Source organism: Opisthocomus hoazin, chromosome 5, assembly GCF_030867145.1.
Source record: "Opisthocomus hoazin isolate bOpiHoa1 chromosome 5, bOpiHoa1.hap1, whole genome shotgun sequence".
Lineage (NCBI taxonomy): Eukaryota > Metazoa > Chordata > Aves > Opisthocomiformes > Opisthocomidae > Opisthocomus > Opisthocomus hoazin.
Genome location: NC_134418.1, coordinates 59,921,403 through 59,937,089, shown reverse-complemented (window position 1 = coordinate 59,937,089; position 15,687 = coordinate 59,921,403). Strand labels below are relative to the sequence as shown.

The 15,687-nt window shown below is 41.0% G+C and overlaps 1 protein-coding gene across 1 annotated transcript in view; it reads right to left on the bottom strand.

Moving 5' to 3' along the window:
• Positions 1-15,687, bottom strand: part of TSPAN5 (tetraspanin 5) — an 89,139-nt gene that overhangs the window by 24,811 nt on the left and 48,641 nt on the right. Inside the window, exon 2 of the mRNA XM_075421472.1 lies at positions 2,263-2,313. Coding sequence (XP_075277587.1) covers positions 2,263-2,313 — 51 coding nt within the window. The remainder of the gene's footprint in view (positions 1-2,262; positions 2,314-15,687) is intronic.

Here is a 15,687-nt window from a genome sequence, read left to right as displayed (position 1 = left end):
CCCATGATGCCTAAGGGAGATCCAGGCTAGCCTTAAGCAAGAAGCAATCTAGCTAGACAAGTGCTTTTCAGTTAAGTTACAGATCTCTCAAGTCTTAGACTGCACCTACTTGGCTTTCACCTCCAACTGCCCAGCTGCAGCAAGAACAACTGCCTGGGATGTAACTGATCTGCCCCTCGCTAAGTTGCATGGGGCCTATGAGTATCTGAAACTTGATCTTGTGGACTGCAGGTTCTGGCCACTGCCTGTTCTCTAGAGAGCTGAGTGAAAGAAAGGTCTCAAATTGGCTTGACACCAGTCCATTTTTCCATAATTCCTGCTACAAAAATCAAGTCTGTCTGTGCTCGGGAGCTCTGCAGTTCAGCTGTACCTGTACTACATTTCGGCTCTTACAACCATCAACTGAAACAGTCCACACTAAGCACCACAGGACACAACAGTTAGAGAAGCTAGGAAGAGATTCTCATTTTCAAGGAAAGACCTGTGCTTTAACACAATAAACAGTATTTATTTTGTTTATTAATTTCTACAGAAGAACCTACTACATATGGAGCCTGAGCTAATGCATATTAAACCACTCTAGGTGTTTTTATTTGCTTGTCTTAAAAACAACATGGCCTTTTCTCCCACTTTCAGGATGATTAAAAATGGTTTAAGATGACTTGATAACAGATGTCTAAACCTCACATAAAAACATGACCTTTAGCTTCTGGCTATTAGCAATTATGAACTGAATGCATTGGCGGGGGGGGGGGCTTTCCCATATAGAAAATATGTAAAACCTTACAAACCATCACTCTGCTAGGACACCCTTCTAGCTGTAGGATTGCTATATTTTAAGACTTCAAACAGTAGCCTATCGCTGTTTTCCCTTTACGTGCTCCTCCATTCTAAAGAGGAATCATTTGTGTTACCTACTGAAATGATACAAAAATGTTAAAATCTCTTCCAGAAAGCCACTCCAAAACAAAGTTCTTCTCTGGGGCTTCGACATAGGTATAACCTCTGTGAGTGTGCTCAGAGTACTAAATAGAACATGCTTTTACATCTTTGCAGAACAAAAAGTATCACAGCACCTCTTTCCAAGCATATTCAAGCCATCCAACATGAGTATATCATATGGCATGTAAATATGCGTATATATGGGTGTATACAGTGTGAGTTAATTAATAACCCATTATTAGTTGTGATTATCTATATCCAAGGCATATGAACAGAGCAGTTAGCATTTATGTTAACTCACTTCTGAACCAGCAAAATTTGTACTGAACTTTTAAGTGGCAAAACTCCAGTGCTTCCAACACGTATTTGTTCTGCTGCAAGAGCCAGTTATCATGCCTTAAATGAACATAAATTTGTAACTTACTCAGTGTTATCCATTAAAAGGAGAAAAAAAAAAAACATTATGTAACTGAATATCATAGCATCATTGTTACCAGCCAGGTTTTATTATTTTCAATCTTTTAAACAAAGAAGAAAAGGAAACTCTGGCTTTAATTTTAGCTGTTGTCTTCTAGCAAGCCAAACTCTTCATCCAGTAAGCCAACACATACTGACTTGTTTTGTATATTACGTCTCGATATTTTCTCCTCCTCCCAACTTCTGGAGCAATCAAACTAAAAATTAGGCTCTGGTTCACAAATGTTTTCTCTTTCCCCTCCCCCCTTTCTTCCCATTTGCAAGTTGATTTTACAGTCTTGCAAGACAGTGTTCCACGGGACAGTTTTATTTGCACAAAAAAAACCAACAGTTATTCTGTGTTGGGTTTGGCTTGGTTTTCAGGGTTCATTTTGTTTTGGTTTTGGGTTTGTTTGTGGGTTTTCTGTTTTGTTTAAGAACAGCAGCAATTAGCATGCTATGTTAAGACAAAGCTAAGGAGGCTTATTTTTGGGAAGCTGCCCTCTGAAACATGTAGGCTCCCTCTCCATTCCTGGGGACACATGCAGCAGAGACACTGCCAACTCTGCCTGCAGTAGAGTGTTCTAGCATCTGAGCTGCAGTTTGAGTGTGCATTGATTGAAATCATTATTACATGTGCAGGTGTCAGCCATGATGTCTTGCCAAGGCATTCTTGGGAAAGATGCCAAGGATATTCCTCTAGGTAAAGTGAGCCAAGGTTTTATGTGACAGAGAAGCCTGGTTTTGTTTCAGCAGAAACTGTGTGGGGACACATAAAATGTGCAGCATATTACTATTCCAATAATTCACCAGAAAGAGAGAGAAAGAGGAAAAACATGGACTTCAGTGCTATATTCAGCTTACCTTTTCATTCCATGCCCACAATCCAATCCCAAGAAATGTTATGCCAAGGAACTAAAGGGGGGGAAAAAAATATATTAGAGCAGGAACTATAAATTTATGGATTCATTACTTTATTAAAACGCATATTAACCCCTCCTCTCTGTTGGATAATCAATTCTATCAGGATTGGAGGGGCTTACCGAGAGATTTAAAATATATACTTAGTTGTCTATTTTATAATTCAACCATTGTAACTGAAAGAATTTAAAACTTGCACAGATCATTCCGGGATGTTCCACCCAGAAATAGTAGGTGTAATAAATGTCATTTTCTCAGCATAAAGCAAGTAAGGTTCTTTTTGAATTTGTCAGACTCAAAGCAAACTCCACAGTCAAGCAACACATTATTTTCCTGTTGCATTACCACCACCTGCACAACGCAACTGTCCTTGCAGCTCTACCCCAATGAGAGAAAGTGACTAAAAGAAAGTCCTAAATACACATGCACTATCAGTCTTAGCAATGTTGTCCATGATTCTGGGAAAAAGAAATAAAAATAATACTGGTCTAAAAGAGTACGAATTTTTAAAACCCCTGAAGCCAACATTTTATAACCTTTCTGATACTGAATGTTTCTGTATTTCGTAAAATAAGTTACAGTCCCTTTCCCCAAGGGACTCACAAGCACCAAACTCAAAAGACAGTGTCTTTCCCCCATGATGGAAAAGAGAACAGCACGTATGATTTTATTATATCCCTGTATTCTCCGTTCCACTGAATAATTTAGAGTGCATTGTTTCCCTTCAAATACCACAGGGTTTCCATACAAAACCCACGCTAAGGATCAAAGCAACAAGCAGAACGGGCAGAATAGGCTTTCTGTCTCCCAACATCACCACTGCCTATTTGGCATGATACAGTACCAATCATGTAGAATGTTAAAAAACATACAGTAGGTGTCTGAACACATCTAAGTGTCCATCTGTGCAACTTCCATTTCTGGTTTTTAAAACTTAAGGGCTGGCTAAAAAAAGCAGCCACAACACACAAAAAGCCAACAACCACCAAACACCACTATATTCACTCCAGTTTTGCGGCATGTAATGGAACGTTGCTCAAACAAACTCTAGTTTTCTTTATGGTTTGTCCACACTGTAGTGTAGAGATATATTGTGGCATATAGTACGCTTTCTCTTAAGATTTGTGCGAACAGTTCAGTATCCTAATGATTTTTCTTCTGCAAAATGAGCCAAACTTATTTTTCTCTTGAGAAGTGGGAAGAGGCAGGAATATCAACTTCCAAAGCTTTTCAGAAACGATTTTAACAGCTTCAAAGCAAGATTCCGTCTTCCTTATATGCACTTTTTTTTTAAGTGGCAATTTTACCTTTATACTACAAGAATATCTGTAAAGCATAACTGAGTATCAAGTGGAATACGCTCAGTGCAATACACTGAAGTTCCCTAACACTCCTTGCATCTCTGTGACTTTCTCCTCCAAGCGTGCTTTGCCAGCTCACCAAAGGACCATGCATAGCTCACCCAGCGAGCTCGCCCATCTTTATTAACTGGGAATGAAACACTCCTTTTTGACTTGACAGTCATGACTAAAATTTAAACAATACTACAAGCCAGTATTCTTCAAAGGGAACTGTCGCAGGCTTGGCTGTATTTTAATATAAGATACACGGAAATTTTTCCTAGATGGAAAAACAGAACTGCTGGTCAGGAAAGTCTATTATTTCAGGAGCATTAATTGTCTATAAAATACAAGAGATCGATTTGAGAATGTCAGTACAGCCTCCTGTGATACAGCACATGAGCCAATAAAGGTCATCTTACCTGTATGGAGACCGGTATTTTTATATGGTTATAAAGCTTGCCAGAAGATTGTCTGTAATCCTCCTCACTCCAGTGATTATTTGAAACTTGAGATAAAGCTGTGTAAGTTTCTAAATCACTTTCAGACAAACGCAGTTAAATTCTTTTTCACAGTAATGGGCTCCTTTCCTTCTATCTTACACAGCCAAAGGCACCAAGCTTCAAGGAACAGGAGTGAGGGAAAAAAAGCCATGTTATTATAAAAATCTGTAAGCTGCATTTGGAAGTAGCAAATTGTTATTCGTAGAGAGATGCAAAACATTACATTTTGCAAATAGCTTAATAGGGGTTTGAACAGAATAAGTATGGAAAACTATAATGAAAGAATTTGATCACTGCATAAGAATGTAACTTAACAGCCATACACATCAGCTGCAAGTCTGGCTCACCTCCACTAGCTTTATCAAATTTAATCCAGTCAAGTCTCCTGATTCTTCACCAGAAGTTGAGACTTGAGGGTAAGACTACCTCACAGGTTGCAAAAGATGACTATACAGGTCTCAAGCCAGGCCGAGCTCATCTCAGTTCACAAATTGGGTAATAAGACTGTACTATACTAAGCAGAAGCACCTAAAACACTGAGATTATCAAGGTCCTGGCAAGCCTGTCAAGAAAAACCAGGAAATTGAGCACTCGGAGTTTTCAAGAGGGTCAAAGACCTACATGCACAGAATCACAGAATGGTAGGGGTTGGAAGGGACCTCTGTGGGTCATCTAGTCCAACCCTCCTGCCCAAGCAGGGTTGCCTACAGCAGGCTGCACAGGACGTTGTCCAGGCGGGTCTTGAATATCTCCAGAGAAGGAGACTCCACCACCTCCCTGGGCAGCCTGTTCCAGTGCTCCGTCACCCTCAGAGGGAAGAACTTCTTCCTCATGTTCAGACGGAACTTCCTCTGCTTCAGTTTGTGCCCATTGCCCCTTGTCCTGTCACTGGGCACCACTGAAAAGAGCTTGGCCTGTCCTCCTGACACCCACCCTTCAGATATTTACAAGCATTTATTAGGTCCCCTCGCAGCCTTCTCTTCTTCAGGCTGAACAAGCCCAGCTCCCTCAGCCTCTCCTTGCAGGAAAGATGCTCCAATCCCCTCACCATCCTCATAGCCCTCTGCTGGACTCTCTCCAGTAGCTCCTCATCTTTCCTGAAGTGGGGAGTTCATAACTGGACACAGTACTCCAGATGGGGCCTCACCAGGGCAGTGTAGAGGGGAAGGAGAACCTCCCTCGACCTGCTGGCCACACTCCTCCTAATGCATCCCAGAATGCCATTGGGCTTCTTGGCAGCCAGGGCACACTGCTGGCTCATGGTCAACCTGTCGTCTACCAGGACACCCAGGTCCCTCTCCGCAGAGCTGCTCTCCAGCACGTCCGCCCCAAGCCTGTACTGATGCATGGGGTTGTTCCTCCCCAGGTGCAGGACCCTGCACTTGCCCTTGTTGAACCTTATCAGGTTCCTCTCTGCCCAACTTTCCAGCCTATCCAGGTCATGCTGAATGGCAGCACAGCCTTCTGGTGTATCTACCACTCCTCCCAGTTTGGTGTCATCAGCAAACTTGCTGAGGGTACATTCTAACTCTTCATCCAGTTCGTTCATGAAGAAGTTAAACAAGACTGGGCCCAGTACTGACCCCTGAGGGACACCACTAGTTACCGGCCTCCAACTAGAGTCAGCGCCGCTGATGACAACCCTCTGAGTTCCACCATTCAGCCAGTTCCCAATCCACCTCACCGACCACTCATCCAGCCCACACTACCTGAGCTTCCCTAGGAGGATGTTATGGGAGACCGTGTTGAAAAACTGCTGCTCAGTCCTCTCCATACCCCCCAAAACAGAAATCTGTGTCCGGTTGCCTTTTGAGCAGCTGATGAAACAGGAACAATGGACAAGATCCATTAAGAGAAAAAGGTTCACGATGGAATCACAAACTCTCTATCACAGGATGCTGTGGAAATCAAAAGCTTAATGGCATTCAGAAAAAAAGATTAGATAAATTCATGGAGGATACATAGCTATCAAAATGATTTTGATACTGGCTCAGGAAGTTTTTACACTGTTGCTCATTGTGAGATCATAATAGGGAAAAGATCACCATATGCATGCTTTGCTGCTTAAATGCTTCCTTGCTTGGAAAAGCTCTGCTTTCATTACTTGAGACAAAATATCGAGCTAGGCAGACCACTGACCTAATGCCCTACAACCCTGTCCTAGAAAGGCGCACACTTGCACAAACACAGCCTGCTATGGGGATGAAGCGTACAGGAATGCTCTCAGTAATCCCCACTATCAGAAGACAGATGTTCATGAGGAGACTTACACCTCTCCCAGGATTAATTTTGGATTCTCTTAACAATTCTGAAATAAACTCCTTCATAGCCTAAAAAAGTTGAAAGTGTTCAGCAAAAATCTCTCTATTTTTGCTGTTAGAACCAGAAGTAACACAGGACACATATCCTGCTTATCTTGCAGCCCTTCTGCAGATATGCCCAAGACAGTTTTGTTCTGCTTGCTTGTAACCAGAAAGCAAATCTCTTCACATCTGAAACACATGGGGAGAGGGTGAGATGGCATACCCATCACCTCAGTTAAGTCTGGAACATTTCATTTACATTCATTAAATTATTACAATGAGTAATAAAAAGGTGGAAGTTTGCCTCATTATCTACAAAACACTCTACAGAGAAAAACAGTCTTAATCCTCCACAGACATCTAATAAGACCATTTAGCCTGACTATAAATGATCACTGGATCTGGGGCAGAGCTTGTAAAATCTTGATACTTTTCTGTTTTAAACAATAATTTGCAGGAGAATAGTAAAACATTCTTCTGGAGTATTACAGCCTTACAAAAAAAACCACCTTGCATACTAGTACTTTCTCAGCCATAGGTTTTCTATTCACGAACAGACATGTTCAAATTTCTCTCTATAATGATTATACGTATTTAAGAGTAGAATGCGTAGCACTACTTGTACTGTTGCCCTACTTGTAAAGTTCACAGGCAGTTTTCAGAAATGGATTGATCAAGAAGTGTTTCAAGCTGCACATATCTTATTCCCAGTCTCGTCTGCATGGAGGAAAACAATTCTTCGTTGCTAGGGATATGGCACCATACAGCTGGGGTAAATACTCATGCAAATACTAGAAAACGTGTGAGAGAGAGGAGCTTAATTTTAGAGTGATCAGACACTACTTCACATAACAAATTTTTCATCTCAGCTGACGTTCTTCAGTAACTGGGCACCAGTTTTCAACCAAAAGTACGACAGCCACAGGCCAAGCAGTAAAAGGTTGGTTAATGTGTCACGTGCATAAATCAGTGTATGTCCATGTGTGGATACATGCAACACTTGTGTAAGAAGCAACTATAGCGCAGCCGCCTAATTTCAACTCCACCCCAACGATAGAAATGCACTAGCAAAAGCACATCAAAATTGTCAGAGTTCAGAGCCAGAGCTTCCTCGCAAGACTTTTTTTTTTCTTCTTCTTTTTTTCCTGAGCCCTGTATTTAGGCAGTGTGAAAACCTCCCACCTGCCCTTGCTTTGAGCTGCCACAAGAACTCTGCACACAGCGTTAGCAAGATGACTATCAGGATTCCTATGGGCACTTTGGTGTTTCTTCTGTGGCAATATACTGCAGGTTATTCACAGGACAAGATTTCCTTCTGTGTGATTCAAGCCAGCACAGCACGGGAAAGCAAGGTACAGTCTTCCACTGACAAGCACAGCAGCGATCCGGACAAGACGAAGTGTACCATTCCACATCCAGAAATACAATCAGGGAAACACAGGACTTCTCAGCTTTGTACATATAAAAAGCAGCACTAACAAGTTCCTAACTGACTCTAAAACCTCAGACAAGCAATTTTTCCCTAAGCACTTCCTCTGCAGCACTCTGTGCTCAGATGCACTCAGAGGTATTTCAAAAGTCATCATACTCACTGCTTTGTTAAAGTATTTTATGCCAAAGTCTTTTTTTTCTTTTTACGCCATGGCAAAAAGGAGCTTAATGCCTGTGCCAGAGCACGAAGGACTTTGTTGCAGGTTTTGTTGCTTGTTTGTTTTTAAGTAGCCCCGACAGAGAAAGGGCACCAAAACAGAAATTAAAATGAAGTTTCACAGAGTTTTCTTCTTCCCTTCATGCCACTAATGCATACTCTGCTTTAAAATGTCAGTTAGCATTCTTTCAAACAAAACAAACAGGACATCCTCTCAACTCTCCAGCTTTTGCCTGGACCAGTATCACAGGAAAGGAAGGTACCAGAAGTCTGCTCTGTTCCTTCTCTCATTCAACCCAGTTCCAATAACTTTCCTTTCCCAGCATGAACTGTTACGGCATTTCATTTTCATGTGACTAAACATACGCAGTGACCACGGGAAAGGCAAACTGCTCAAAGCATACATACACATTTACATATTTATGCTAATAATTACAAAGAATGCATTCTCCTAAAGCCCATTTATTGTTTGCCTTGAGACATTACCAGCAGGAAAACTCCACGTACTACAGTCAGCAAATGAAGACGCTGCATAGGTGACAATTACCATTTTGGTTCACAGCGACATTCAGATATAGACTGAATATAGACTAAAAGACGTCAAATCTACTTCCATTTTATGTGCAGCTTTTTAAAAACATTAAACTAAATTTCACAGATAGCTGTCTCAGTAATACCTTTTCCCTTCCGATACAAAATGCACACACGGAAGAAAAAAAGACCCCAGCTTCCACACATTTCACTCAGCTGAATCAAAGACACAACCGATTTTATAGAATCACCCAACGTAGAAAAATAGACCTGAGAATACAATAAGAAAACCTGTCTTGCTCTATCTTGCAGGACACTTAGCATGATGCTTTCTAATGAAAAATTAAGCACATATAACTTCAATTTTCAAAGCAAGATACATTAACAGCCATAGTACCTTACATTTTCACCAGTATGGGGTTTTCCATTTTGCCTGACAAGTAAGCAAGACATATATACTCCTTCCCCCCCAAAATGCACAGTCAATTGCCATTATTTTCTTCTTGCTTTCTCCAGTTCTTTAATTGCAAAAGCAAGACATCTGCTTTCTGTTACTGTTGCTCTATGTATTTATTTTATTGCTTTCTGGTGGTGCAATTGTAAGCACTGCCAATCAGCTTTGAGCAAGAGTCTCTAAAGACTGAAGTCCCACTCCTCTGGTCCACAGAAATTGATATACTGGAAAACAGAAAAAGGAGGATAAATTAGACCCTATTTCCCCTGCTCCAACTTTTGAACGACTCCCCTCAAGCCTAGATAAAATAAATTTAACTCTTTCCAAGTTCACAGTGAAACTCTCCAAACTCAGGTCTTGCTGTCTAAACAAAACACTTCATTTTGAGCAGTTTTTTTTAAAGCATGCAAAACTTATACATAGCAGTCACTCAAATTCTTCAATAAAAACTTTGAGTTTAAAGTTTTTGTTTCTATGAGAACTAGTTAACTTCCTAAAACCAGTACCTTTTTCCCCATATAAAAATCAAAGACCTCTAAGGTAAATAGCACACCACCTAGAACATTTACAAAGCCTACAGAGTTGAAGTAACAAGACATCTCCATTCACTGTCACTTTGGCACATGCATCTTGCGCAGATCCTATCCCTTCTCTTCTACTCTTCTTTACGCTCTCTGTTGGTCTTTGTTTCATTGTCCTCTTTCTCTGCTCTCCCTGAGCCCAAAAGACTGAAAAAGACGACCAAGAAATTGTGCTGCACACACCTCTCCTTGGGCCTCTTCCCTGCCTTCACTTCTGAACTCCTTGACGTGCTCTGTGTCCCTCTAGTTTTCCTATCCAGCCTTGTTCTCTTCAGCAATACCATTCCATCTCTGGCTCAGTCCTCTCCACTGCAGCTTCTCTGCCTGAAGTCAGTTTCTTTTTTTAAAACCATCCAAAAAATATGTAAGTGGTGCTGTAGCAGTGTATGAAAACAGTATGGTCTTAAAACACAACCACAAGCAGCAGAAAAAGTACAAAATGAAAATGAGAACTGAAAAAAACCGAAACCTGAATTCCACATCCTGCATCAGTACGCTAATCATCTCTCTTAGCCAGCTTGACAACGCAAAGACAAAGTCTTCTCATTCTGGCCTGCAAGTAAGAAAAAGTATGAAGGCAAAGACAGCATGTTGTGCTTCAAGCTGGGGTGAAGCAAAGTGTCTGGAAAAAGTATTGCAAATGGGTCATTTTCCAGGTCTGTCTTGCTGCCCAGGGCTAGCAGCTTCCTATCCCAGAAGACAGGAAGACCTCACCCAGCGCTCCTCCCTCCTGCCACTGCAGTGATCTCATTCATCCCAAACCACCCTACCTGAGCTTCAGGTGCAGCCCCACCAAGACTTTTTATTCTTTTTCTGAAGCTACTGATTCCATTAAAAGCAGAAGTTTAAAAAAACCTCAAAACCAAAAAAACACACAGACAGAAACAACCCACAAAACAGAGCATACATGAAATTCATCATGAAACCGATACACAAATGCTCACTTATTTCAGCTACAAGCAGTGAAGTTGTAACTTCTAATTCAGGCATTTGATACAGCAAACAAAGGATCTGAGCTAGTCTTTTTCCTTAGTAACAAGCGAGCAATTACATTGCCTACACAATTGATTTGAGTAGCTGAGAGCATGAAGAGTGCAGAGCCAGGAAACACAAACAGGTAGGCTTGTCAACACAGCATGATACTCTGAAGGCTCAGCATTTCCTCTGCAGAAAGCAGTCGCAGCTCCTAGCTCTGCTTGTAGCCTACAGAGACAGAGTCCCAGAATCTTCTATACCAGCTACACAAGCAGCCACATCCCGGGCTGTTTCAATGGACTCTACTCAGAGAACCATTCTCGTTGCTTCACAGAGAAACGAACACATGTGGAGGATGAGGGAGGCATGAAAAGACTGAACCAGTTTGGACAGAGAGGCACACTAAGCGAACATCACCAATTTTATACACAAATTTGGGCCAAACAGTTTAATCTGGCTCTCCTACTTTAAGGAAGAAAAAAAAAAAACACACAAAAAAACCCACCCAAAAACAGAAGCACAGAAAAGAGTGAACACAAATTGTGACACACTCCCAATCTGCTGCAAGTGTACACAGAACTTTCACCAGCAAATTCTACAATAGCTTTATCCCCTCTTACCTTCGCCAAATCCTCATTCCTGGTTCTCTCTTCGGGTTCCCCCACAGTAAGATGTCCAAACCCATTTACAAAGAAACTGGTACCATACATATGAACGAATTCTAGCTTGAAAAGGTAGGAAGTGATTCACTGCAGTTTAACAACATGCCAGAAGCAGAGCCCAGGTATCCAAAATCCTAACCCTAATATAATGTGATTGTATAGCCTATCACACCTCTCCCCAGATCAAATCCGACTTAGAACTATGAACTCTGTAATGGCAAATACACATATATACGGCGTATGTTAATGCATGAAATAAATCATCTTCTAATAGTCACTGCACCTAGTATTGGAGGAATGGAGGGAAGAAGGGGACACAAGAGGGGCTGTGGTAGGTTTAGTAAGAGTTATTTAACAGCCTAGTAACTCCTCACTTCAAAGATGCAGCCGAGAGTGTACAGAGATCAGCACTACTTTGTCAACAGAAACAAAAGCATAACATCAAAAAGCATACCAGCTGTGTGCATGCGTGCCTTGGCATACCCTGTTTTTTTGGAGATGTGGGGAAAATAAACAAAGCCAAAACACCAATTAGACAGGTATCAAAATCATTTTCCAGTACCCATGTACAATTACTATCAGCAATCCAGATACACAAAGCCAAATTACAAGACACATATTCAGTAAATACTGAACAAAACTCTTACCATTTTGCACCTTGTAGTCCGTGCAATAGAGAAAAGTCTCTAAACACAACAGTGTCTTTAGCCACTGTCAACCCTCAACATTTTCTGTGTACTACACTAACTGCCCAGAACTAAAAAATTCAAATTATGTAATAAAAATGGTTCTGTGGACCTGTCAGAGCAGCTTCCAGAGGCACCAGAAGGTCTGTGGACCACAGCTTTGAAAAGCTGTCTGTTCCAGACAATAAGGTCATTCAGCCTTGCGTTTTGTCTTGCAGCGCATTGCTCCTTATTAACTCTAGAAGCTACTGTATACGCCCCTGATGTAGACTACACAAGGTTATTCACAAATTAAGCCAAATTTTTACTTATGTCAAAATTAACCAATGCTTTGTTAGCTATTTTTATAGTACAAGATATCTTTCTAATTTCCAATAAAAGTAAGATTTGCAGGAGTTGACATCAATTCATCATTTCTGCAATAACACTACTTGGCAGGGGGCAAAGCAAACAAAACCGTCATCTCTATTTCTTTTCAAACAAAAGTGACATGGAACAAACCAGAGGCAACAAATGGTCATGAAGCCATTTACCTGAAGCTTTTATTCCTACACAAAAGTTCCACAGTTTGACAGTGAAAAAAAGCAGCTACAAACCATCTGCTTGTCTAAATGAAACAGACTGCTGACCCTTTCTCTAGTTTCCAGACAGCAGCAAAAGCACCTCTATTATTTGTCACTCTCAAAAGGGACATCGGTGGCTTGACTAAACATGTAGGCAAAATGCTCTTCACTTCTGTAAAGGTGCCCCTTCAAATCACAGTTGCTTAATGTGACGTGGCAGTCTGGGGAGGTTTTGCTGCCAACACCTTTGCTGGACTTGTGCTGGAGATATATATAATGCTAACGCTGCAATTTAATTTGAGGGTGTTAAACTTGTTTTAAGAATAAATGTACTGAAGAAACAGAACTATATTGTAAGATTTCCAGTTCGCTATGACAGAGCTTAATCTTCTCATATAATTTCAGCTTGACCAACAGTATGAGCAATATCACCTAGATCACATAAAACGCTCACATGGCAATAAAATCAGGAATAAAAATTTGCATTTGGCAATTTGAACAACATTATTTCCATAAACTATAGATCCTGGTAAGTCCATTACCTTTGCCTACTGCTACACTTCTCTGGGTTGCACAAACACTAATAGCTGATCCCTCCTGTCAACACCTATCAGGAAAACAAGGATTAGAAAATTTCTTGGAGGGATGTGGACATGTAGTTGTAGTACATACAGATGGCTCCCTAAGAGAAAAGCTATAAAAAGCAAATGACGCTGCCTCACTAAGATCCTTCTGCTGCATAGCTGTGCTCTTGCAGTCAGTCAGTCTTTGCATCCTGGAAGAGCAGTAGGAAGGAGGGTGATTGAAGATGACTTGCAAGAGAGAGTGCACATGCCCACCAGATAATCTCATTTTCTCCCTTATCCATAAAAGCAGAGCAGCTGTTTTTATGGTCCCACCTTATTTACTTGTAGATAGTCGTTATCAAGGAGGACAGTACCTCCACACCGTTTCTAAGAAAGCCCTGGCAACACCAGAATGATCTGAAAAATCATGTCATGTCTTCATGTCACATCTCGGTTTCCAAACAGGGTCCCACATAAAAAAAATAATTTAAAAAAAATAAAATAAAAAAATAAAAAAACCAACCACAAACAACAACAACAAAATCAACAACCACCATGCCCAGAGAACTGGATTTGGTTTGACTTTCTGCATTCACCCATCATTTTAACTTGGGCCAGCAACTGCAACTCCTGCTTATGTAGGAAAAGTATTTTCCTACTTTCTGCTCAGCCCCAGAAGGGTTTCAAGGCACAAGGTATATAAGCAGCACAAAGCAGCCATTTAATCATAAAAATATGAATACTAGGTAAGTTTCCATGTCCAGCTGGACACTGTTATAAGAGAGAAGAAAGCACTTTGTTTTCACTATTGAGTGCCAGCAGTAAAACCGATTTAAACAAGTTTAGCTGCTTCCCACGGAACAATCGCCCTACATGGAATCTCAAAAGGCACCTCTGCAACCCACGGACTCTCAACTCCAGCATTCCAGGCAAAACCCACTACATGTGGCTTGATCAACTGGAAGATAACACGACTATGGAGAGCTCTGCCTTTAAGAGCGCCGCAGGATCTTGATGGAACAGTGTTGCTTTGGGCACATTACACAACAGCAATGTGTTAAGGCACAAACTGAATAAAGCAGACCTCTGTCAGACTGAGGGCTCCGAATGCTGCCTGACCACTCTCCTGATAGCAGACTTCTCATCACCAGTATTAAAATCAAGGATAGAAGGAGATCAAGTAACATGTGTTCCAACAAACTTGTGATGGAAACAAAGGCTAAAGCACAAAAAAAGGAAGTTTTCTCAACATTGCCTAAAAGGCTTCATCTTCAAAAGGAGTAACTCCGCACTGCACTTGACAGTTTATTCTAATGATGCAAAGAAGGTGCATCTCAGCTGCTAACCAGAGGTGATTAATTCCTGCTAAAAACACCAATGTAAAGAAGGTACCCTGGTAGAGCAGAGGTAAAAACTTGAGCATGTATAAAGGAGAACCTGTGCAGCATCAAACTGCCAAATCAAGTTCGACACCTCCCTGCCTGCACTGCAATTTGAATCTAAGCTAGCAGAGAAAATCAACATTTTGCAGCACAAAAGTGCAACACTACATAGAAAAAACAATTTATCTGAAGAATATAACTGAATTTTTTCCACTATCTGAAAAACATTGCTTAAGTTTTACCCAAAGGCAACAGTGTCAGAGTTTCACTTTCCAATCCCTAACCATGACAAACACACAGGCAGCAGGAGAGGAGACAACTTGAACAGCAATGGCATGCTTGCCCAGAGAAGGATTTGGAAAAGAAACCACTCTTAACATAGCTTCTCCCGCTTTCAGCCATGCTTTTGTTTAAGAGCAAGTATATTTGGAAGCTGCTTCTAAACTGTCAAGTTGTAAGTGCAAACAAAAAAAAAATTGAGCCATGAAAAACAGCATCAAACCTCTTTTCCCTGTTTCTCAATAATTTCATCTACTGACCTCTTTTTGAAACAACTGAAGCTATTTGTACCTCGACTAACATGCCCAGGAAAATCCAGAATGCTCTGCTTGCCTTCTCTTCCATTTTAAAACACTTGAGCCTGGGAAACTTCCCCATTAACCTGTGCTGTAGCTCATCCACTACAAGGATGTAAGAAACCTTTTAGAGCATGAATTATTCTCCTGTGTCAGGAGACATTTAAATTTGGTCCTCCCCTGCTGCACAAACACTGCAATTAATCCTGCACTGGGCTACCCAAAGAGAGTGAGAGAAAAGGTCTTCAGCAATACACAACTGTACAAACTGTCACCACAACTGCGGAGCTATCAGTAAGAATCCTTCACTAGTATCTCATGTCCTTTCCTTCACATAGTGAAGAAAGGTGACCACAAACAAACTGGAACAGTAGGAGGGCTGAACATATGGGACATACAGATGGAATGGAATTTAACAATCCAAACACAGTATCATATACTTAAGGACTAAGAAAATATCTGCTATAAGCTGAAAATTTATTCACTGGAAACACAACAGAAGACAGCCTTGGAACTGCATGCATCAGTCTGCAAGCGAGCAAGTTGATGGAATATGCAGAAAGGCAAACAGATTTTGTGACATTTAATTAAACATTATC